The 22,527-nt window shown below is 49.0% G+C and overlaps 1 protein-coding gene across 2 annotated transcripts in view; it reads right to left on the bottom strand.

Annotated features, from left to right (window-relative positions):
* PPP2R5D (protein phosphatase 2 regulatory subunit B'delta) overlaps positions 1-21,845 on the bottom strand; it is a 28,091-nt gene extending 6,246 nt beyond the window's left edge. The window contains exons 1-13 of one of the 2 annotated variants that reach the window (XM_027742898.2): positions 21,739-21,845; positions 20,850-20,933; positions 14,055-14,262; positions 12,714-12,913; positions 12,204-12,314; positions 10,342-10,434; positions 9,719-9,849; positions 9,548-9,607; positions 8,758-8,866; positions 7,833-7,886; positions 4,873-5,043; positions 2,731-2,858; positions 597-698 (exon numbers count right to left, since the gene is read on the bottom strand). In XM_027742898.2, the coding sequence (XP_027598699.1) occupies positions 597-698; positions 2,731-2,858; positions 4,873-5,043; positions 7,833-7,886; positions 8,758-8,866; positions 9,548-9,607; positions 9,719-9,849; positions 10,342-10,434; positions 12,204-12,314; positions 12,714-12,913; positions 14,055-14,262; positions 20,850-20,933; positions 21,739-21,765 (1,478 nt within the window). In that variant the 5' untranslated portion in view covers positions 21,766-21,845. Of the gene's footprint in view, positions 1-596; positions 699-2,730; positions 2,859-4,872; positions 5,044-7,832; positions 7,887-8,757; positions 8,867-9,547; positions 9,608-9,718; positions 9,850-10,341; positions 10,435-12,203; positions 12,315-12,713; positions 12,914-14,054; positions 14,263-20,849; positions 20,934-21,396; positions 21,500-21,738 lie in introns of those variants that run through there. The other variant, XM_027742899.2, reaches the window with a different exon arrangement.
* Between the last annotated feature and the right edge of the window lie 682 nt (positions 21,846-22,527).

The following is a 22,527-nucleotide window of genomic DNA, read 5'->3' as shown; positions in this document are numbered from 1 at the left end:
CACCAAGGCAAGCTATACAAGCACCAAAACCAGCAGAAGGAAGCAGGAAAAGTGAAGTTCTTTCCTCTTTACAGCACCATGGCACAGGTACTTGCTGAGCTCAGATTTTATCTCCACCATCTGCTCTTTGAAATTGCAGGAATTATTCCATCTTTATCACTGGAAAACTGAAAGCATCCTCTGGTATGAAAGATGCATTATGCCTACTGCTGCAAAACTCTTGAGAGTTTTTTAAAGCAGTAGGATTCCACTGGCATCACTACAACATTTGTGAGCCGGTAAATATTTCCATGGCAGAGCATAAGCATCTCTGCAAACCTGAGTATCCTCTACATTGCAATCTATTTCCTTATGACTCTGTCACTCTTTTCTAAGCTACCTGGTTCAGCAGGACTGAAAGAATTTCTATCATGGCACACATTTTATCTCTTCTCATCTCTACTCATAGTTACTGCTGAGGAATCCTACTTTTTTTACAAAATTACTTGTACCACCTTTCCATTTCCCCTCTGCCAACTGGCATCTACCATATGTTACTGTACCCCAAGGAGACTTCAGGATGAGCTCAAGTAACTTGACAAAAACCTGTTACTCACTTCTGCTTCTCTGCCTTGTATTGCTGCGTGCAGTCATCAAAAAGCTTTTGGTTCATCTCCATGAAGAGCTTCAGTGCATTGTAGATCAGCCCGTGGATTGTTCTGCAAAGAAATGAGGAAAGAACAAGTCATGGTGGGCAGGTTCTGAGCCCTGAGTTAGCAGCAGCAGCACAGACAAGAGGTAACAGCAGCAGCAACTCATTCTATATCCGTGTGACAAAAGATTTTTACGCATTTCCAGCTCCTACCACAGGAAAACCCCTTCCACAAACAGAGCAGAAACTACACCACAGGGAGAAAGAGATGGAGAAGAAAGAGAAGACCACCGGGGCAGGTCTGCTCTACCACAGTCAGAGTAATGAGTGCAAAACTATGCATTCCTGTATTCATTTCTTGTAGTTAAAAGTGGGAAAGGAAGGATGCTAGGAGCCTGTTCAGGGCTGTTCTCAAGGGGGCTTTAGTGCCTCACACAGTTCACCTCACATATCAAAATTACTTTTTTGGGCTGCCCAGTATTTGGTCACGAGCTTTGTCACTGAGCTGCCCAAAACACAGGGGCAGCAGCCCTGTAGAGATGGGAACTAGCACAAAGAATAGCACAGAAGAAAAGTCAACTTCGTGCCAGCGATTTATGGATAGGTTGCACTGTGTGTGAGCTCCCTACAGGACAAAGACTCTCCTGGGGAATAAAAACAAGTGTTGAAGCTGTCTCTGAAAGACCTGACCCAGAGGCTAAAGATGAGACTCAGAAGACTGAGCTCTGTGCCTCCACCAGTTCTACAAATGGAATAAGGAAGAGAGATGAAGCCATGCTGGACTTAAGCAAGCTGTCTGACTAAGGAGATGAACTATGGGAAGGAAGATGGGCATCTGACATACTCAACCTGCCCTGTTTTAGCTATTGCTAAAACAAAGACAAGGAGAAATAAGAGGAAAACACTTTCAGGACTTCTTCTGCCATATCACTGGGAAGCAGACAAGAAGAAAAGACAGAAACAGCAGAATCATGAATCTTGACTGCTGCAAGGACACAGTACTGGTGAAGGGTTTCAGACAAGAACATCAAGTCCTTTTCTGAACTTTGATCAGGAGGGGCAGAAACACTGAATGAGAGAGTGCCTGAGCACATCTGTCTGCATGCATGTGTGCACACACATCACACGTATGTGTGCATGTATGTGCCTGTCTGCACATGTGTGTGCCTGTTGGTGTCTCTGGGTGTTTGTGTGTGGTCATGTCTGCACATTTGTGCCTATTCCAGACTTTAGAGCACCCTTGACTGGTGGCTCCAGTCTGTGCTTTCTGATAGAATGGAGAGCAGACTAGTGGGGAGCTCTCTGCAAACAAGCTCTACCTCACAACTTTGTCATTGCTACCACAGTATACTACTGAGCTCTGGACTTGCCTAGCCTCCCTAAAATTAATTATTTTGCTTTTTTCCACCCTCTAGAATAGAGGAAGATGGCTTTTTTTTTTTGGCCTTCTTGTGGTTTTTGCTGAAAGACTTTAGGATCTCAGCTGTGGACCAAGTATTTTTAGCTGATTCATTAAAAGGAAACGTGTTAGATTAAATTAGCTAAACTTGAATTAACCAGGTAAGGAATCAAGTGAAGGAGAAGTCAGTAGAAAAGAAGTTGATAAAAGAACCATAAAACAGAGTAGTATCTAGGAATCGGACACAGGGGGCAATATTTGACATGGACAGCTGCCCAGTTAGTTCTGCTTCCTCTATTCTTCTCGTACTCAAGGAGTCAGGCACTGCATCAGCCAAGGTCTCTGCTCATGGAGAATATATGGGCTGGACATTAGCTAAAAAGCAGACAGAAGTCAGTGGGAAAACCTACAGCACACCTTGGAGAGACCGGCAACATTACTGACAAGCAGGTATCAAAAGCTATGACTCCATCTGGCCCCCAAGGCTGGTAATTGCAGGTGCCTCAACTTGTGCAGAAGCAGGCCTCTGTGGTCTGCCGTGGCACTTTTCCATGCTGATATTACTAACAACCCCCCTGCTCAGCACCTGGTGCCACTGAGCGCCATGCAATGTTGCACTGCAGCAGCATGCCCCAAGATTGCCAGTGGGTCAAGCAATCCGGCATGCACAGCAAGTGCCAGGGCATGTGGGAAGACCTACTTGTTCCAGTGACTCTTGGAGTTCTTGTAGAGCGCTGGAAACATGATCGGGAGAATTTTGGCTGCATTATCGCTGATCAGGCTCATGATATATTCGTTGTTCCAATAGTACAGTGCTCGCTCTGCCACCTGCAGTGGGAGAGAAAGCCATCCTTAAAAAGGCTCCTTCCAGTAACACCTGTGGTGCACAGGGAAGCCACCCCCCAGTAGAGGAGCCCACATGCTTCCCCACAGCACAGGCAGCAGGGTTGCAGACAGAAGCACAGACTTCTACAAGGCCATTCATCCCTGCTTCCCAGCCTTCCTTCCCTGACCCTCTGTCAGACACTTCTCATTTTCCTGGGAAAAACATAATGTTCTTGAATAGACAAGCCTACTGTCAATATACTGATGACCCCAACACCCTTTACACAACACTTGAAGACAGTAATGTCATCTGCTCCAGATCCCAGTTCAGACTAGCACCAAACCTCCTCCATTTCTTCAAACTGTCTTCTGTAAAGTTCCACTCCTTCCTGGCTTTTCCCACAACAGACTCTCTCAGGGCTTTGAAGCATGCTTCAGTCACTAGTCCCACAGTTCAACCCCCTGATTTAGTAAGGGTGAAAATATGGAAAATCTTGGGGCAGCCATCCTGCTCTAACAAGACAAACAAGTTTAACAAGTTTCCACACAGTGACAGACTCAACCACAATTCTTCATATTTACCACAAATCTGGGCAATGCAAGCTAATTTTTGCATTTAGCACTAGCTTGAAAATGGCTTAAAAAACCTAGGAATAGAAACATCCAGACTCAGTTTTATATTTCAGATGGAGAACTAACTATATGCCCTTAACATATTGTTCTACATGAATAAACGAAGGGAAACTCACCTTGCATTCACTTATCTAGTGTTTGGTTTTCCAAACACTAGATAAGCTTTTGTTTGCTGGATTAACAGACAACCCACTCAGAGAAAACTCACTCCCACCAAAGTGTTCAGACTTACTAAGAATTCAGTTCCTAATTTTGCTCTCAGACAAGCTGCAGACATAGAGACTGTTCAGCCTGACTGTATGAGACACCTTTGGGGTAAATTTTCCTAGGCTGTAACGTGTTTGCAACTTCTCCAGGCTTTTCAGTCTTGTTTTTCAAAGAGTTTGGCAGCAGATGATGGCTGCTATCAAGTACAGGATGTCACTCCTGCAGCCTTTACCCGACTTTATTCAATTTCCTTAGTTCCCTTTGGTAGCTCCCTCCATGCCCTAAGGTCACATTAGTCCTTTGGTTCCCATCACCACACCAGTAATCCATGTCCAGCTGATTTCCATCATGCTCCCCTAGTCCTTTACAGGAAATTATCTTTTACATACACATGACCTAGACTGATTTTATTGTTGGGTTATAAACACATGACTTTGGACCTCCCTATACCAAAAGACAGATTGAAGCCAGTCTGCCTTACTCTGCAGTCACATTCATTTGGGAGATGGCTATGTCACTATTTCTTTAACACCCCACCTATACCAGGGTCAACAAGCAAGCTATCTTCTTCCTGGGCGCTCTTCATGGCAATCTAAAACACTGAGCCAAAAACACCTGCTAGGAGCTACTAGCAGGTCCCACCACCCTGTACATTTTAAACCTTAAGACTACTATCCACAGAGATTATTTCAGCTTCCCTTCAGTAAGAAGGACGAAGCAGACTCCAGCACTTTTTTAGTATACCTCATGCTTTACCACTTATGCCAGAATAAAACAAAGTACCTTCTCTGCACAGTCTCTTTGGTTGGCCTCCCTCCAATACTGCAGAATGCTTGGTTTACTGCAACAGGGGGACACTGGATGGATCTCCTGTCTTTGCTAGCCAAAACAGGAGGTGGCAGAGCACCTGTGCTCCAGCTCCAGCCTGCTGCAATACACAGTGCTGAACAGCACAGAACAGCAGGAGGGGCTCCACTGATATGCTTTGTTTTCTCTTTGGATGAGCTTGCTCTGTGGTTGTGGTGAGGATTCTCACCACATCACCCCAATACTCACCCTGGTCACACCTCCACGTGCCACTGATCCACAAACACAATACCAAAAGCTGTGGTGTCACCCTCACATGCCAAGTGGCTTACATGTCAGTGCTCTATCCCCTCCCTGCACTGCAACCCACCTGGAAGTGTGGGCTGGAGACACACTTGGCCAACTGCCTGAACAAGGGTTCCATAACTTTCACAAACTCAGATGGCTCAATCACGTCCAGGATCTCCTCCAGCTCATTTAAAAACATCACCTCCTTGGGACTGTGAGTTTTCGGCCAGAACTTCAGCAAGCCCACAATCACCTGAGGGGGGAGGGTACAGAGACAGCGTTAGAGGATAAAAGTTAACACCGGCTGCAAAATAAATTTTTAAGGATCTGGTCACAACAGCAGAGGGCAGGAAGTAACAGAACAGATTTTCTCAGAAAGTCAGGGTGGGCTACCGGGGAAGAAAGAAGACAAAAGCCCAAACTCTGCCCAGTGACATTCACGACAGCAGCTCTGCCTAGGCTGATACAATTCCATACTACAAGCACAAAACTTATAACCACTTTTTTTCCCCAAACACAGCTTAACACAGAAGGCTGAAACTGGACTGGGCAGCAGCTGGCCGACAGTGCAGAGTAACCATGGAAGACCAACTAATAAAATGGGAAATGCTACAGAGAAGGTCTCTGAAGAGTCATTATTCAAAACACCTCAGACCTTGAACACTGGGGAGCAACAAATAAATAATGCAATAGATGGGTTTAGGACAAGGAAAGGAAGTTCTACTTCACACAAAAGTAATCGGATTATGGAACTCATTCTTGCAAAACTTTGTGGAGACTCAAAGTCCAGAAAGACTCAAGAATGTAGCAGACAAGTTTGGGGAGTTTACAACTAATGGTTTTAATTAAATATGACAATGCAATATGACAATACTTCTGGCTAAGTAAACTATTGCTTACAAGATACGAGAAGAACATACTACAGCAGGGTTAGATTTTATTTATTTTTAATACCGCTTCCTGTCCTACCCATCTGCTTCTAGACACTGTCAAAGGCAGGATCCAAAATCCTGCAGACCTTCACTCTGTAGGAAGAAAAAATGCTAACTCTGTGGACACCAGAGTCACACACAGCTGGCAGTAGGAGTTAGTTGCTCTTTCAAACCTGTGTGCTTCAGCTACCTGATCCCAAAGCTAGCACTTGAGAAGAAGTTCACAGCAGCAGAGGAACAGTAGTGGGCAATGCAACAGCAAGATTAGAGACACCTAAGCATTGTGTTTCTGCCAACACAAGGCTTGAGAAGCCAGCAGTTTGTTATGCTCAGTGTTTGTCATTAGTCATGTCTGCCATTCAGGCAAGAGTTACCTTCAGCGACTCAGAAGTAACTTCTCCTACAGCTAAGGCGGTCTGAGGAGTGTCGATTCCGTCTTTGCTATTACTGAGCACACCTGAGGCTTTGCTCACCTGGCAGTCTTGCAGACTGCTGTTAACACAAGAGCTACTATGCTAAGCCTTGCTGAGCAAGCTTCTGGGAGGCCGACTTGAGATGAGTGTGGACCCAGTGAGTAATCTGGCCTCCTTTCAGCACTGCTGGTAATATCTCCTAGTGCATTCAGACTCTTGCTGATGCACAAGCCCTGTAATTCTTCCAGACTTCAACAACCCTAGTCATCTCAGGGGTCTATTCAAAACCTTCACAAGCAGGATGCTTTAGCAGGACACAACCTGTGGCAATTTGGCCTTGGTATGTCTGGTTGAGACACAATGCAACACTCACTGAAGGTAATGAAATTGGGTCATCCCACTGCTTTCCACAAGCACCAAACCAGAACTGGGTCTGTAAGCCAAGGGCCACTAACCCGTTACTCAGGAACTAGTGATGAGCTATGGAGCTTTACTATTTGAATAAGCTGCAAAATGAATCCTGGAAATATTGACAGATTTCTATTTCTCTCTTTTCCCTCACCCTAAGAGGTGCATTGGCAGGAGACTGTTGGACTGGATGTCAGCCACAGGAAGTACTCATCATGATCAGGAAGCTACTTTACACAGTTTGTTTCAGAGCAGGCTTTTGGGAACACAGGAAATGGAGGACCCACGTTTAAAGGAAAAGCTAGGAGGTCTGCTTCAGCACTGCTGGTGTCAGAGCTGTGGAGCCAGAAAGCTGACAACAGCTGACCAACTTCTATCAAGCACAGTCAGGCTCACCACGAACGCACACATTTAAGCCAGAGAACAGAACGACCTCAGCCAGCACTACTCATTAAAACGCTCACACTTTCTGGTGCTCCCTGCTACAGTGACACAAGCACACGTTCTTTGCCCATCTGCTGTTTTGAGTCTGTGAAGCTCAGCTCTGTAGAAGACATTTCCTGGCCTGAAGTGGGCGGAGAAACATTTGTCTCCTTCTTGCTCCTTCAAGCTGGCATATAGCCTGGTTAGCACTGCAGGTCTGTGCAGCCAGTGACTAGAATATGGGAGGTCTCCACTGCTCACACATTTTAGAATCTGCTGTTTCCCAGCCCTATATTCTGAAGGCAAATGTGTCTACAAGGTGACTTAACACTATGAAGGTAGCCAACTGATGCTAAAGCTGGAAGGAGAATACTTTCATGAAGGAACAGTGGCTTGCCTAAGTAGATCTTTGTGTCCCAGGTTCCTAACCTCATCTCCACAGTTTTGAAACCAACTCCAACAGTCTGGAGGGGTCTCCACTATTTCATGGCCCCCACAAGCTCACACTGGTTCCATCAGATGGTCATGTGTTTTGTCTCTGCAGCATCTGTCACTAGCTGAGAGCTCTACCCTGAAAGAACAGCTTGGTATAGTGTTCCTTCTCCTACACCAAGATCTGAAGCACTATAAGCATCAAAGACATCAAATAACCCACCTTCATGAAGCTTTCAGGAGAGAACGCTAAAGGCTTGCGCATGAGCAGTACAGCCCCTTCTGCCCACAGGGAACCAGGCAAACCCAGTAAACAATACCACTCACCGACTCTCAGCCTCTTTACAGCAAGTGTTAAAAAAAGAGTACTTTAAGGAAGCTGTGAAGCTTTTTGGGGCTTGACTGTCACACAGAAGTTAAGCAAGATTACTCACTGGCTCTGTCAAACTGCTGTCTTTCTCCAAGAACTGTACAACACAGTACGCCAACTGTAGGAAAAAACATGGCAAGATTAGAGCTTCCTCAAGTGTACCTGAGATTAAAGTGCCACCATCCCCCCTAGGCTGGAAGTAACACCATGGCCATTCTGTTGCAGCTCTAAACAAATTCAGTTTTCTTATGGCAAGCAAAGGCTTTAAGCTCAAGCAGGCAGGGTCCGAGCTCCAGATATTCATGCAACATATAGGATAAAACTTGAGCCACCTAGAGCATCCACAGCCAATAGATTCAGATGCAAGCACAGCCGGACACACAGGGAGGAACAAGCCGGACTGTCACAAAGCCCTGCCCCATAAAAACAGGGCTGGGAGAACAGACATCACTACTTAGCACCCATACTTCTTGATTTCCTAGCCCAAGTTCTGATCTTCTATATTCTTCTATTATGTCCTCAAAGCCTGAAGAAATTGTTCATTATACCAGTCTAGCAGACCAGCACACCAATTTCTCCACATATCTCAGCAGCGACGAACAGCTGACACACCACATGCACAGCTGGGAATTTTACCTCTCTGGTTCCAGCGGGGCCCAAGTATTTCACAAGCTTCCAGCACAGAAAGACAAAGCAGGCCACAGCATTAAGTCAGCAGGAAATGCCAATGCCTATCAGCCAATGGCACAGGCCCAGGCACCACAAGGACGGGACAACCACTGCAGTAAGGGACTAGTGCAGAGCCCAAAACATATCACAGCAAGAACTTTGTACAATGCAGCAATGTGGCCTGGTGAATAGCTATAAACAATGAGCTTATAAGCTAATATATATATATATATATATATATATATATATGTACAGCTTATAATAGCTATAAATTCTTGCAATAATCCCAATCTGCCCTGGGAACTTGAAGCACTTCTCACCTGTGGATGGTAGACACTGAGAGACTTCACTTTGTGCAGTGGTAACAAGACTCTGATGAGGAACATCTTGTGCTCTTCCTTCAGAGGCAAAGCAAACCCATTGATTATGCTGAGAAGAAACAAGAGTCTTGTTAGCATCCTTACCCAGGAGAAATACAGTATCTCTCACCTCAAAGACTTGCCCTAGCTCTCATTAGTCCCTTTAGAAAGCACTCACCAAAAGTGTGGTCACTGTGGCCCAGCCTGCACACCATGCTCAGCGAGAGTGTGTCCTTGACAGGCACCACAGGGAAACGCTTCTGATGGGGCTTGGGCTCTGCTCCTTTCTGTGCTGAGCCCACACACACTTAGGTAGAACCTCTGGGGAAGGCCAGCACAGAGGCAGATCAGTGCTTGAGCCTCGTGCTTTACAGAACAGGAGGATGGTGGTACAAGAGGGCTGCAAACAGAAGGGCAGTTAAGCCATGGTGAAGGTTGCCCACTGGTAAGGCTGCTAAGGCTCCCCACTGCTTCAGGGGAACTATTCTCTTTTACTGCCTGCTGAAGCAAGTGTGACTGGACTCAAACGAACAGGAGAAAAATCTGGGGAGGAGAAGGCTACCACTGCACTTATCAGCAGGCTGGAGAGCACTTTAACTCTGTGCTGCATCAGACTGAGATTCTCTGGAAGAGGAGCCTCCTGCAAGGACTGCTGAAGGAAGGCACTGCCAGCTCACATAGCACACTGGGCTAATGTCTCACTGAGTCTCACTCACTGTGGGCCCTCTGGGATTTCCAAAAGTGGCCTTACCTTCCTAGGATCTCCAGTAGCTCTGCAATCCCATTGTGGTGCTCTGTTTCATAGATGAACCTAAAGAGAAGGATGAGAGATCATTGCCAAATGCTGGATATAGTCTGATAAACAAAAGGAAGGAAAAACACTGGAGACAGGGACTCTAAGCAGTACTAAGAAACACCTCACCTGTAAAATATATTATTGATCTGTCTCCTCACATATGCTCGCAGACCCAGGAACTTCCCATAGATCCTGTGCAGAATAGTCTTTAGGAAGTCTCGTTCTCTGGGGTCTTCACTGTCAAAGAGATCCAGAAGCTGCGGGGAGAGAAATTCAGTCGGTATCTGCATACTGCCTGTCTGAACAAAGCTACCAGCAATGCTGGGCACTGCTCACACTCGGTAAAAGTGGCACTTTCAGCTGGGTGATGCCCTCAGCACCCTGAGCACAGTGGTCATTTCCCTAAAATATGCAGCCTCCTAGTCACAAGCTGGAACCATCTTCTTTCATCTTCAGGAACACAGTGATGGCCCGCACTTTCTACAAAGCTGCACATCCCCAGATTTCCCCTGCAAGGCTCCTGCACCCCTCTCCACCTGTACAAGTTATGAGTTCCAGAGACTACAGCTTGCACACTGTTTTGCCCAGCACAGAAAACTCTGTCTGCTCATCCAAGACAAAGAAATAAAGAAAAGTCACATCATCAAGCACTGCTGTCAAAGCTGGACTGTTATGTAAAACCTTGACCCAAATCTGCTGCATGTCCTTCATAAAGGTGGTGCAGAGTGGCAGAGGAAATGATTACTTACAGACAGTACAAACTTCTGGTCAATGTATTTCTTGGCTACATTTGGTTGGAAGTCAGGCGATTCCAGGAACCGGAGGAAGAACTCATACACCAGCTATGGAGGGAGAAGGAGAGATCACTTAGAAATCCCTCTGTCCTCTCACCACTGTTTACTTCAGATTTTAAAGGCTTTCCTTCTCCTTAAGGATTCAGGGAAAGGCTGGAAAGCCTGAACAGGAGCACAAAACCCAGTGTTTCCCCACTCAATGGGATCAACGCAGCTGCCCTTGCTCTAATGGGCAGGGGTCTGGTGGCACATAACTGCCCAATCATGAGATCTCATCACTTCAGGTCCCCCCATAGACAACATCCACCTACTCAGATTAAGACACTAGGCCTGGGAAACTCTTCTCACATCTTCAGCACACATCTCTACAGAGAACAGAAACCTTCAGAGATGGCAAAGGCTGAGGCTTCATTGGAAGTCCTTGAGACATGCCAAGGAAGAACAGAAAAGCAGAAAAATGAAACAGACTCCAGGAAAACATGCCGTGTCCTCTGCCTCCCGGGGACTGACTCCAGGTTGGCTCGGCCCCACTAAGCCATGTGAGCTGCATGCTGTGTCCCACTTGGACAACAAAGAGCAGCTTGTTTTAAGAAGGCCGTCAGTGCTGAACTTCTGGTCTCGCTGTTCTCTTAGAGGGATGAGTCCATTCCAGGGCTGACCCTGCCTAGTGCTTCTGAGAGGCCACTAGGCCAAACGACAGTGATACATTCCAAAGGTCTGACTCTGGAGTTGAAGGAATTATAGGGCCATGCATCCAAAGGCAGGGCCCAGCTGCAAAGGACACCAGCACAGAAAGAACTGAGATGATGACCAACAAGCTCAGCACTCAAGCTCATTGCCACAAATCCATGCTGGCTGCTGCTGGCTCAGTTCTGAGAAACAAATGCTTCCTAGCATCCATTGCACATGATGAGGACACGCTATTTCTATCGACGCTCACACCCCTATGTCAACTGCAGCAGTGAGAAGCGATTAACCACTGCTGCAGAACTGCACCTTATTTCTTCTCTGTATTTTCTGCTTCATTCTGCAGTACCTGGCTCATTGTCTGCCTTTGTCTGCTCGACAACATGTCCCTGTGCAAGTGCCTGGGCTTACCTCCTGACTTCCATTGCTGAGCTCTGCTAAACCGTACTCACTGTCACTTCATAATCTAGTTTGTCTTAAAAGTCTGTTTCCCAGGGAACACAGCCTAATGAAAAGGTCTTTGTCTCCCTTCCCCTCTTCCTCACCCTCCAGCTCCCTATCTTTTCTTGTCAAACATTTGCTCACAGCAAATGCAACTGAATTACATCCAGCCTACAGGAGGCACATTAGCAGGTACCAGCACAGGCTTTGCTTTGGCACCAAGCAGCCCTCCTCTTCCATGTACCTCCCAGGTAGCTGGGCAAGGTGAGGAGCACTGAAGCAGAAGGGGTGCTGTTTCCAATGCTGCTGAAGCCCAGAGGATGCAGGCTCTCAAGTCTTCGTAAGGGACAGTAACACTACTGGGAACTGCTTCTTACATAGGCAATACAGCACAACTCCTTCACTCCTAGCAAAGTGTTCACTCCCAGCCTACTTGAGGGCCACGTGGGACTACAGGCATCTGCAGGTGAATGTTGCACACAGCCTTCAGCCAGTTCCCAAGACACCCTTGCTGTCTGTACTGCCTAAGAGTCACCTCTGACCCCTGGGTGGCAGGCCTGGTCCTTCCCCAGGAACCCTTGCAGGCTGGTGAAGCAGCCAGTGGCAAGACTGGCAGGTTCCAGCCCTACATGGACTCTCGACTTCCTGGAGATAAATTCACCAGATCTATATTTCCCCCTCCTCCTCACCTGAAGGTGTGGCCAGGCAGCCTCTAATGTAGGCTCATCTTCCTCAGGGTCAAACTCTGCTCCTGTGGGATTGGATGATGGTGGGAGTGTCCGGAAGAGGTTCACTGAAAACTAAGGTGAGTGAAAAGGTGCATGAATGACATCCCCACACCTCATGATGGTCCTCCACATAGCAAATCCTTCACTGCAGAGCAACATATTGTGATTTGCCACAGCTGTACCCACAAACCAATCCCTTCCTGCAGGCTGTAGGGTAATAGTCTGCATAGAAACTCCACAAGCGCAGTCTGTGCCCGAGACAAGAGCTTCCACCTCTCCCTACAGCAAGCAGTGTCACCATGACATCCCCTCTGCCCCCACTTCTCTTTCTGGAGGTGGGCAGATAATAAGGAATAGGTAGCACTGGGGTCACATTCCTCCCTGATAAATCCCTATTCCCTCCTCCTCCGCACACTTCTGAACAGTCTCTATTTCTTTGGCATGCAAGCACATACTGGCCCCATGCCCTACCATGATAACAGCTTCAGGATAGATAGCCTCAGTGACGACATCACGGTTGTGTGTGATGTACTCCACCATCTCATTGAGGCCTGCTCTCTTCACCTCCTTGAACTTCAAGTCGCTGAGAGGGTCAGAGATGAAGTCAAAAAGCACACAACACTGCCGCAGCTTCTGGATGAAAAGCTCTTCTCGTTCGTGTGGAGAAGCATCTGTCAGAGAAAGCAGGGACATCTGTCCTTGAAGATAGGCAGAACATCTTCCTGGTTTCCCCAGATATCAATGTGGTTCACTCCCTGTGGTTTCTCCCTCTCCTGTCACATCCTCTTTGAACTCATGGGTGGGGAAGATGGAGAGGCAGCGTTGCCCCTGCTATGGACACGAGACAATGGAGGGAGAGGGACTGCAAGGCCTCTGAAGCAACTATCCCATGAGAGGATCTCAAAGACAGTAGCAGTTTCTAATCTGATAAGCACTGATCTCTTCCCTGTGCAGGGTAGCCTGGAAAAGAAACTCAACTAGCTCCCATCACAGGCCAGTAACACCCGCGCTCTGAACTGCACAGACACAAAGGGAGCTGGACAGTGCACACTGTAGCCTAACCTTCCGCCCAGAGAGCAGTGCAGAAGAGAGGGGCCAAGGTGGCAGGGGTTCTATACTCTTTTTTTATTCCATACGACTGGAAACTATGCACTGCCTTGGCCAATGACACAAAGTTACCTCTTGCTTGCAGAATGCTACTGAGCTGCAAGGCAGCTGCCTTTCCAAAAAGGGCTGCCTGTGTCTGTGAGCCACATCAGCAATGGGTCTGGCTGAGTGACTGCTGAAAACACTTTCTTCTTGTCCACACTTAAATCATATTTAATTGCAACATTATGTTCACTAAGTGTCAATACCAAGTAATTCCCCTGAGGTGGAGAGCTTCAATAGCAGGACTACAATTTGCAATGGAAACACAATGAGGAGGAAGCCTAGTCCTCCAACAGGAAGAGGTGGCTGTAGGAATCAAGGGCAGTCTGCATCAAGGTCTCTGCACTTCATCCTTTCCTGCATAATCTGCTGAAGAATCTGAAGCAGTCCTCAGTACATAAAATCACGAGGGTTTAAACAGTTCAAATGGGAAGGTAAGTACTGAAGTTTGCATTGAGAATCCTCTGATTTTTTCAGGCCATCCATCAATTCTCTACCTGCTGACAAGCCAAGCACTTTTCCCAGAATATCCCTGCTGCACTGCCCGCGAGACTAGCCATACACTGTCAGAGTTGCTTTGGGAAGAGCCCTTACACCACCACACTCTGCCTGGAGAAGGCACAGCTTGTCATGCAGGTCACTCCCACCCCACAGCTTCTTTACCTTTAAGGGCTGGGAGTTTTTGCAGTTCCCGGTTTTTGCTCAGATTGAAGCGAGAAGAGCTGTGCCGGCGCTCCTTCTTCACAATCTGGGGTCCCCCTGAGTACTTGATTTTATTCAGCTGGGTTGGTGGGGGAGTGCTGTTACTGGGCCGCTTATTTGATGTTGGCTGCTGCTGTGGTTGCTGTGGCTGCTGCTGAGGCTGCTGGGCCTGATGAGAGACAAAAGAGTAAAGCCACTCAGAAGTCTTTTACCTAAAGACCTCAAAAGCAATTAGACACCATCAGCATCTTCTTAGACTGAAGAAACTGGGCAGGTTTTTCACTGTTCCACTTGCAATTAAGTGCACCTCACCCATTCCTGCCAGCTCTAGATCTGTTGGTTGCATCTGCACCAGATCTGCAAAGTAGGCAACAGTTTTACTCATATCTGTGAGGCACCACAAAGACACCATATCCTCTTGGCACAGCAAGTGCTATGGATATGGAAAGCAAAGTCACATCTTTCAACAGGTTACAGAAGTCTGTTGACAGAAGAAAAAAGCAGAAATAAAAACTTCCTGTGGTCCAAACAGAAATCTCAGTGTGCTGCTGTCTCCAATTACATCACTCTGTACAATTTACAGCAAGCAAGTATAGAAAACTAGCAATTTGCTTCTTTGTCCTTGCGCAGGAAAAAAGCACAAAAAAAAACCTGGGGAAAAGCAAAGCAGTGCATAGTACAGAGCAGACACAATGGCCCTGGAAAGGCAACAGTGAAGACCACTAAAATCATTGCTGCATCCATAGACCAGGAGCACCGAGTCTATGAACCACGTGGACTGTACGTACATACATACATACACAACCTTAGGTCGCAGGTTGTGAGCTCTCCCAACCGACCCTGGCTGCTCCATCCTCTCAAGCTGTCTCCACCTCACTGCTGTCTGAACTTCTGTAGATGTGCTTTTATCACATCGCCCCTTTTAGCCACACAAACTCTGTGCCTGCACTTTCCTCTCCCACTTCACGCTTGCTAAACTGCACTTCCAGAGGCACTTTCTCATTTTTAACACATGACCAGAAACTGAAGCTGGTGTTTGCTCAGTTCAGCTCTATTCTGACCTTGCTGAAGCTCTGCTGGTTCAAGTCCCACTTGGGTTATAATGACTCAATAACTGACCCTTTCATTTCACACTAACCCAACCTGTGGAAAACTTAATAGAGGAGAGGGCAACATCTTGTCAGCAAGCCTATAGCAGAGGATTCAGCTGGAGACAGCACCCAGCCTACTGCACTGCTGGTACATGAAGCCAAGGATCTGCAGAATGAACTTGTTTAGGATACAACAGGGATAGCACAATGGATGGGGGGACAGAGGTGGGTGACATCTTTGGACATCACTCCCTTCTTTCCCCATAAACTCCCAACAGCCACATAGAGCACAGTGGTACATACACACATCTCCCCAAAACACTGACCAGCAGTACTTTGAGGGAGCGCATCAGCAGTGTAGGAGCTCACCATTCTCCAGATGAGGTACGGCCAGTCTCTTCCTGTGAGGAGCAGCTGAGCTGCAGCTTACTCTGCACAGTCTGTTCCCTGAACTGGTTTCTAAAGAGGTGCAGCACAGCACTACAGTGCAAGAGCAAGAGTTACTGCACCTGCAGCATGTGGGAAGGCAGCAAGGTAGGAACAGGGAAAGCTGTCTAGAAGGAGACACTGCTCTACAGATTTGGATCTGTAGAGCAAGTGCAAAGACTCCCTGTGGAAAACAGCACCCAACACAAAACACCAATTGTTTTGCCAAGCCATTACTTTTTAAAGAGAAATCAGAAATATTTTTGTTCTGGTCTAGCTCTGTTTGAAGGAAATCTTGAGTGGTTCTGTTTCAGGCTCAGCTCCAAGCCAAAGTGTGGGGGGACAACAAGATCTGAACTCTCTTCAATTTACATTTGATCTGATTCCTTTCATGGAGCAGCATCGTCCCATGATGAGAGGAGGGAGCGAGATGAGCTCTTGCTTTGTGATGAAGACAGCAGTGGCTGCCAAACAAAGCAGGCCTAGACTACAAACTGGAGGTAACTTATCCTAAACAGTGTTCTCTCCTCAATTACGTCAGGACAAATCCTTGCTGGCAACCTTACAAGACTGAGAAGTTCATTCCTCACTCTGAATATTTGGTGAGCCACTCAGATGTTGTCCAGATGCCTTTGGGAAGGCTAGACCTCTACTCTACATCACTCTCCTTCCACGGGGAAGAAGGGCAAAACCCGAATGCTGAGCCATCACAGAGAAAAGATCATATAGAGAGAAACAGAAGATGCAGTGGTGGCCTCGCAGGTAACACTGAAGGAAGCAAGACACATGGGCCCTCCTAGCTGACGAGACATGCCTGTGCACTCCTCACCCACCCAGAAATGCCACAGGCAAATGTTCTGAACATGGCATGTGCACTGCATGTGAACAGGCTGGATCAGGGGGCTAGAAAAGTCCTTGTCACTAGTCTTCAGTAATCTACAGTCTTCAACAGCTTGCATGAAGAGAGACAAAACACAGCTTCAGGTTTACCTGCTAATTATTTAAGAAACAGTCATACGTGCACAAAAGTCACACGACCAAGATTGCTAGAGAAAACCTAATGATTGGGGAGGTCAAATATACTCCTATGCTGCAATGCTTAGAGGGTCTAGGATGGATTGCTTCTATATGGACTTCCTGGTATCAAATTGAATACCTGCTTTCAGGAGGTGCTTCCTGTGGCAGGCTTGCTGTCCTGCTGCCTTCAACACCTCCTACCTTGGTCCCATGAATCAGAAGCAGCTTATTTTAATTTTCCTAACACTTTCTTCTTTGAAGTTTCCATCCCTGAAAACACAGCAGGCTGCTGAACCTGAAAGCTTTTCTCTTCGTGCACAGGTATCAACCTCACAGACTGTTTCCCCGACACCAACACCAGCTGACATGGCTGCAGGTGCACATCTACCTGATCAGGCTCAGCCCCTCCTGACAGGCAGGGCTCACACCACCACGGCAAAGCTGACAGCCTGGGAGACACTGTTTTGCAGCGGCTGTTACACTGCACATGCTGAAGTGACCAGAGAACTGCATAAAGTTGTTCACCCAAGTGTGGTGTGGCAGCCCCACCTTTCCCACTGTGGTGGAGCAGCTACTTGTGTCAACAGGACAGGCCAGCCCCAACTCCCCCAAGCACAGGTTCCCTGGCTCCATAGCACTTCCTCCCCACTGATTCCTCCTTGCTAGGAACTTGTCTGCACAAGTCAGTGAGCCCCAGGCCCTAAGCTTGCTCTTCACCCCAGGCTCCCAGGGACAGATATCCTCTTCCCCCAGCCACCCTGAGCTGTGCAAGCTTTTCCTCCGCTCCCCCACCCATGCATGACCTCACCTCTGCAGGCACTCCTACTGCAGCTGGGTGCATAGCCACTCGGAAAGCCCTTCTGCCTCACTGGTCCCTTGAGCATCCCCTGCTTGCTAAGCTTCTCAGCCCAGATCTGCTCTCAGCTCCTCCTCCTGTGATGACTCTTTCCTTCCCATCCCTCAAGTCAGTACCTGCTCTCTTTGTCTGCTGTTACACAGCTTCCCTATTAAAATCAGGCTTTCTGCCTCAGAAGTAACATCAGCACACTGTAACGCCTGCCTCTGAATAATGAACTCCAGGTACTGCAGTAACAAGCCCCATGGAGATATCTGCAAAACACGAAAATACAGCAGATCAGTGAAAAGGAGCACCCTCTCCCAGAGCTGCAAATCTCATCAGGGAGACTCCAAGCTGCCCTCGAGGCTGCAGAGCAACTCCTCTCTTTACTGCTGCTGCTGCTAATCCCTGCTCCCACTTCCAGGTCATTAACTCTCTTCCCCACCCAGCTGCCTCTCCCAGTCTTTCTGGCCAGGAGGAGTAACTCTTTCTCATCCTCTCATCCAATGCTACCTTGGTCTCTGACATTATTTCTTTTTTCTCTTTAAATAGCTATGTAGAAATTCTCTGCATTCATATATTCATCATGTTCCAGAGGGAAGGAACTAAACAAATCTTTCATTTCCCACTCCTTGCTCTCGTGTTTTACTCCACTGTTTTACTCCTTATCTCTCCCTAAGCAAATTGCCCCCGCCAAAGCCAGGGCCTGGCAAAGCTCTGCTGGCTCTTCACATCAGATAGCTTCACCCCAAGATGAGCATCTAACCCTGTACTTAAAAGGGAACTCAAACATTTGCCTTCCCTTGTGGGGATGCATCTGCTTTTGAACATATCTGCCCTTCCAGATCAGCTCCACTAAAAGCTCCTTCGCTGCAGAGAACAAAGCACTGCGCTTAGGGGTTTATGGACTGACTCCTACCCTCTTTGTCTCCGTCCACAGAGATCCCCATAGGAGCTCCTCTTCCACTGTATTTGCTCAGATCTGTCAAAACAGAGCTGCTCTTCAGCAAGCTTTACTCATTCCACCAGCCAGACAACTTGCCTCCAAAACAAGTCACAACTTTCTGGTACCAGGATAAATTAAAGTTGAGTCCTCCCCTGCTCCATGGTGTGAGAAAGGAAAGCACTTGGGAAGAGAGCTGCCCAAGTGCCGCTCCCCCACCGCAAACCCATTAAGCATCTATTGAGGTACAAAGAAAAAGGAAAAATCTCTCTGGTGCACACAATTTTCACCCTAGAAAAGGCAATCAATCAACTGTAACTCCATAGATGAATTCACAGGGCATGAAACTCTCCCAATGGCAGCAGAGGTATCCAGGCTGGGCTCAGCCCACCAACCCCACTAGACAATATCACTCCCAGCATTTCACAAGTCAAACCACCTCCTGCTTCTGACACAAGGAAGGAGTCTTGCTCCCAGCACATTACCTAATTCCTCACAGTCCCCCAGTGTGAAAGTCAAAATACCTTTCTGTGCTTCCTGAAGAGCAAGAAAATCGCATTCAAAGTGGTATACATTTCTTCATATCAAGCAAAGAGCGCTCTTCCATTCTGCAGCAGAGCAGTCCAGAGACAGACAGGAAAGCACCAAGAGAGAACAAACTTCACTGCAGAACCAACAGGGAAAGGGAGAAGAGACCTGTGGCCCTGCACACTGCAGAGGTGTCTCCTTTCTGCTCTGCTCTCTGTTCTTATGATCAAAGGAAACTCAGCTTTCCATCTTAAAGAAGGGCTGGATTATGTCTGGAGTATGAGGAAGTGGCTGGGTATGTTTTGTGGGAGGGGAGGTTAGACGCATCACTTCTAAGTTTCTTCTGCACCCAGGCAGACATTACACGCCATTTCAGGTCACAGAAGAAAGCTTGTAGCCTGTGACATTCTTCTCTTCTTACTGCAACACTTGTAATCAGGAGAGCAGTGCCACAGTCCACTGCTGATTTGGACGGGCACATTAGAGCGCTCTGCTTTCATGACTATCCATTACCCTTGCATTGCAAGACCCAGGCTTTCCTTCCTCTTTCCAGAGCTGTGAACGCAGCAAAGAGTGCCAAATAAATAAAAGGTAAGTCTGACTCCATGATGCCAACGCAGGAGTTCTTTCAATTCCTTGGAGTCTTCAGGAATCTCTCCCAGCAAGCCGTTTTCAGCTATATATGCAAAATAAAATAAGCAGAGGCAAAGGCCAGGATGAAGGATCTACAAAACTTTGCTACCTGCTCCAAGGCAAACAAAGTCACATTCTGATTCCTTGCTGGCCACACGGCAGGTTAGGCATGAGCACAGCTTAGACCCTGAAACTGAGTGGCTAACAGTGAGGCTCTGCAACACAGATCTGTGCTTCGAAGGAGACTCTAAAATCACATTATTTTGACTACAACCACACCACCGAACTACACATTTCTTCCTAGTCTTCATTAGCCTTACATGCCTCCTATGCCCAGTCCTCCAAATTACAAACGCAACATGTTCCAGACAAGACTTGAGCACACAGGCTTCTACAGATATAGAAGTGGAACAGCTTGCTTGCCAAACTGCAGTATTAAAAAAAAACACCAAACCACACATATACACATGTTTCCTTGGACATGCATACAACACTTTTCTGAGCCAGTCCTTAAACTCCACAACTGCACTAAGTGCCAGACAAATTCAAGACTACCAGAAAAGTTCCAGCGTACACAAATTTCTACTAATTCTAAGCCCACCTTATCATAACATCATATTCTGCTAAGGCCATTCTAACACATCTAGCTTGGCAACATCAAAACTGAGAGTGACAGAGACTCTGCGCATCTGGGAATACAGACTGTGCCTTCTTGTGAGGAATGCTGTGCTCAGCAACATGGCTGTTATACCAAAGGAGAATCATTTAATCTGTAGCAATTTATCCTTTCGAGTGTTCCTATCCATAACTTCCTAATCTCACTCCTCCAGAAAACGTCTCAGAAGAACAGTTCCTTTTCTATTGCTTCTCAGTACTCTCCCACTCCGACATGAAGTGACAACAGTTTATTGCGCTTTGCTCCAACAGGAGCACGGCAGCTGCTCCCATCTGTCAGGCTTCCTCCTCCTTGATAACCGTGGCTTGTCTGTTTCTGCAGCCAACTCTGCCATGCCCTGCCCACCTCTGTGAGCAGCGCTCGCCCTCAGCTTCATGCCAAATCTCTTTTTCCAGGTCTGTAGGGTATGAGACTCATGTCTCTTCCATAGTCATTGTTCCCTTTGGGCCAACTTTCAAGGGGAACTACCACCTTCTCTGATTTCTTAAGATCTCGATGACCTGTTATCTGGAAGAACAGCTTGAAGTAGATAGAATGAAAGATTTCATTCCTCCCCAAAGATGAGCTGTACATGCACATTGCTGTACCGAAGGTACAGCCTTACCTCTTCTGAATTCTCTGCCCCACCATCCTTCCCGCTACTGCTGCTGCCAGGCTTTGTGGTGCTTTTGGTAGACTTCGGTGACTCCTGAAAGGATGAGAACATATTCAGAGAAAATTTCACCTTGTTCAGAGTTTTACCATCTCTCTGCAGAGTTCAGGTGTGCACTGACACAGACTACCCCACCTCCACCCCAGCAGTATGCCCCGTTTCAGGCATTTACTCCCAGCCCTCTTCCGCTGGGAAAGGCACCCTGAATGGCTCCCCTGGTAGCGGACGCCTGGGGCGGAGGCTACGGACCCAAGCACAGGAGCGCTGCTGGCACATCCCGTCCCGGTCACCGCAGGCTGACCCCGGCCGGGCACCTGCGGGTGACAGGGCCCCGCGCCCACCCAGCCCGGGCCAGCCCTTCACCGGGGCGCGGCCGCATCTGAGACACAAGGTGTCAGGGCACCCACAGCCTCGGCCCGGTCGCCCCGGGCGGCAGGATCCGGGCCCTCACCCCGCCAGCGGGCAGCGTAACGGGGCCAGGACGAGGGTGCGGCCGTACCTCCCCCACCGGGAGCATCCCCGCGGCCCTCGGAGCGCGCGGGGCGGGGCGGGCCGGGCCGGGCCGGGCTCGTGGGGGGACACCGGCGGCCGCCCCTCCAGCCTTCCCTCCCTTTCTCGCTCTCCCGGCCCGGCGCGCGCCCCCGCCGCCCTCCTGCGCCACCCGCCCCGCCCGCCGCGGGCGCGCGCCCCCGCCCCCTGCCGGCCGCAGCCCCGCGCGCGCCCCCGCCCAAGGGCCGCGCCAAGGGAAGGCCGCGGCAGGGAGGGGCGGCGGGAGCGAGCGGCCGGTCACTGCGCCGCGAGCAGGGGCTCCCCCGGCGCCGTCGCCGCTCCGGGGCCGCACCTTCTCCTTCTTCAGCTTGTAGGGCATGGTGAGCGCTGCGCCCCAGCCGCTCCGCGCCCGCCGCCGCCGCCGCCGCCTGCGCCCGGGCCCGGCCGCAGCGCCCCGCTCCCATTGGGCCAGCCGCGCCGGCCTGCCTAGCAACAGCCTCCGCCGCCGCCGCGAGCCGCTGACGCAGGGCGCCCGAATTTTCTCATTGGCCACAAGGCGTGTGGGCGCCGGGCACGCCCCCGGAGGCGGGGCGGGGCGGGGCAGGCCGCGAGCGGCTCTTCCGGGGCAGCGGTGCCCGCGGAGCCAGGACACGGGCTGGGCTGGGCTGGGCTGGGCTCGGCTCGGCTCGGCTCGGCTCGGCTCGGCTCGGCTCGGCTCGGCTCCCCTCTCCTCCCCTCCCCTCCCCTCCCCTCCCCTCCCCTAGCGGTCGCGGGAGCGACTTCAGGGGCGTGCGAGCAGTAGCAGATCCCCACGGGACATTGTAGGCGCCCGGCCACGGCGGGGTGATGCCGAGCTGCCGCCCGGGGCTCCCAGATCCTCGCTGCAGGTGGTCCCCGCAGAGCGCGGGGAAGAGGAAGCCCTATAGCCTGAGCTGGCTCCAGGGGCTGCACCCCCCTTTGCGGGGTGGGTGCTTGTTGACAGTCCGAGGCGCAGCTTTGGGGAGGCTACTGGGGGATATAATGGGGTCAATGAAGCTGGTGGATGGATGGGTGGATCCAAGGATGGGTGGAAATGTGTGTGTAAGCACTTCGAGGCCCAGCACAGCCAGAGCTTTGCCCCTGCTGATAATGGAAAAGGCTG

Source organism: Pipra filicauda, unplaced genomic scaffold (genome assembly GCF_003945595.2).
Source record: "Pipra filicauda isolate LSUMZ 115617 unplaced genomic scaffold, ASM394559v2 scaffold419_size605101_pilon, whole genome shotgun sequence".
NCBI lineage: Eukaryota > Metazoa > Chordata > Aves > Passeriformes > Pipridae > Pipra > Pipra filicauda.
The sequence above is the reverse complement of the archived record's forward strand: the minus strand, read 5'-3'. Positions and strand labels throughout refer to the sequence as shown.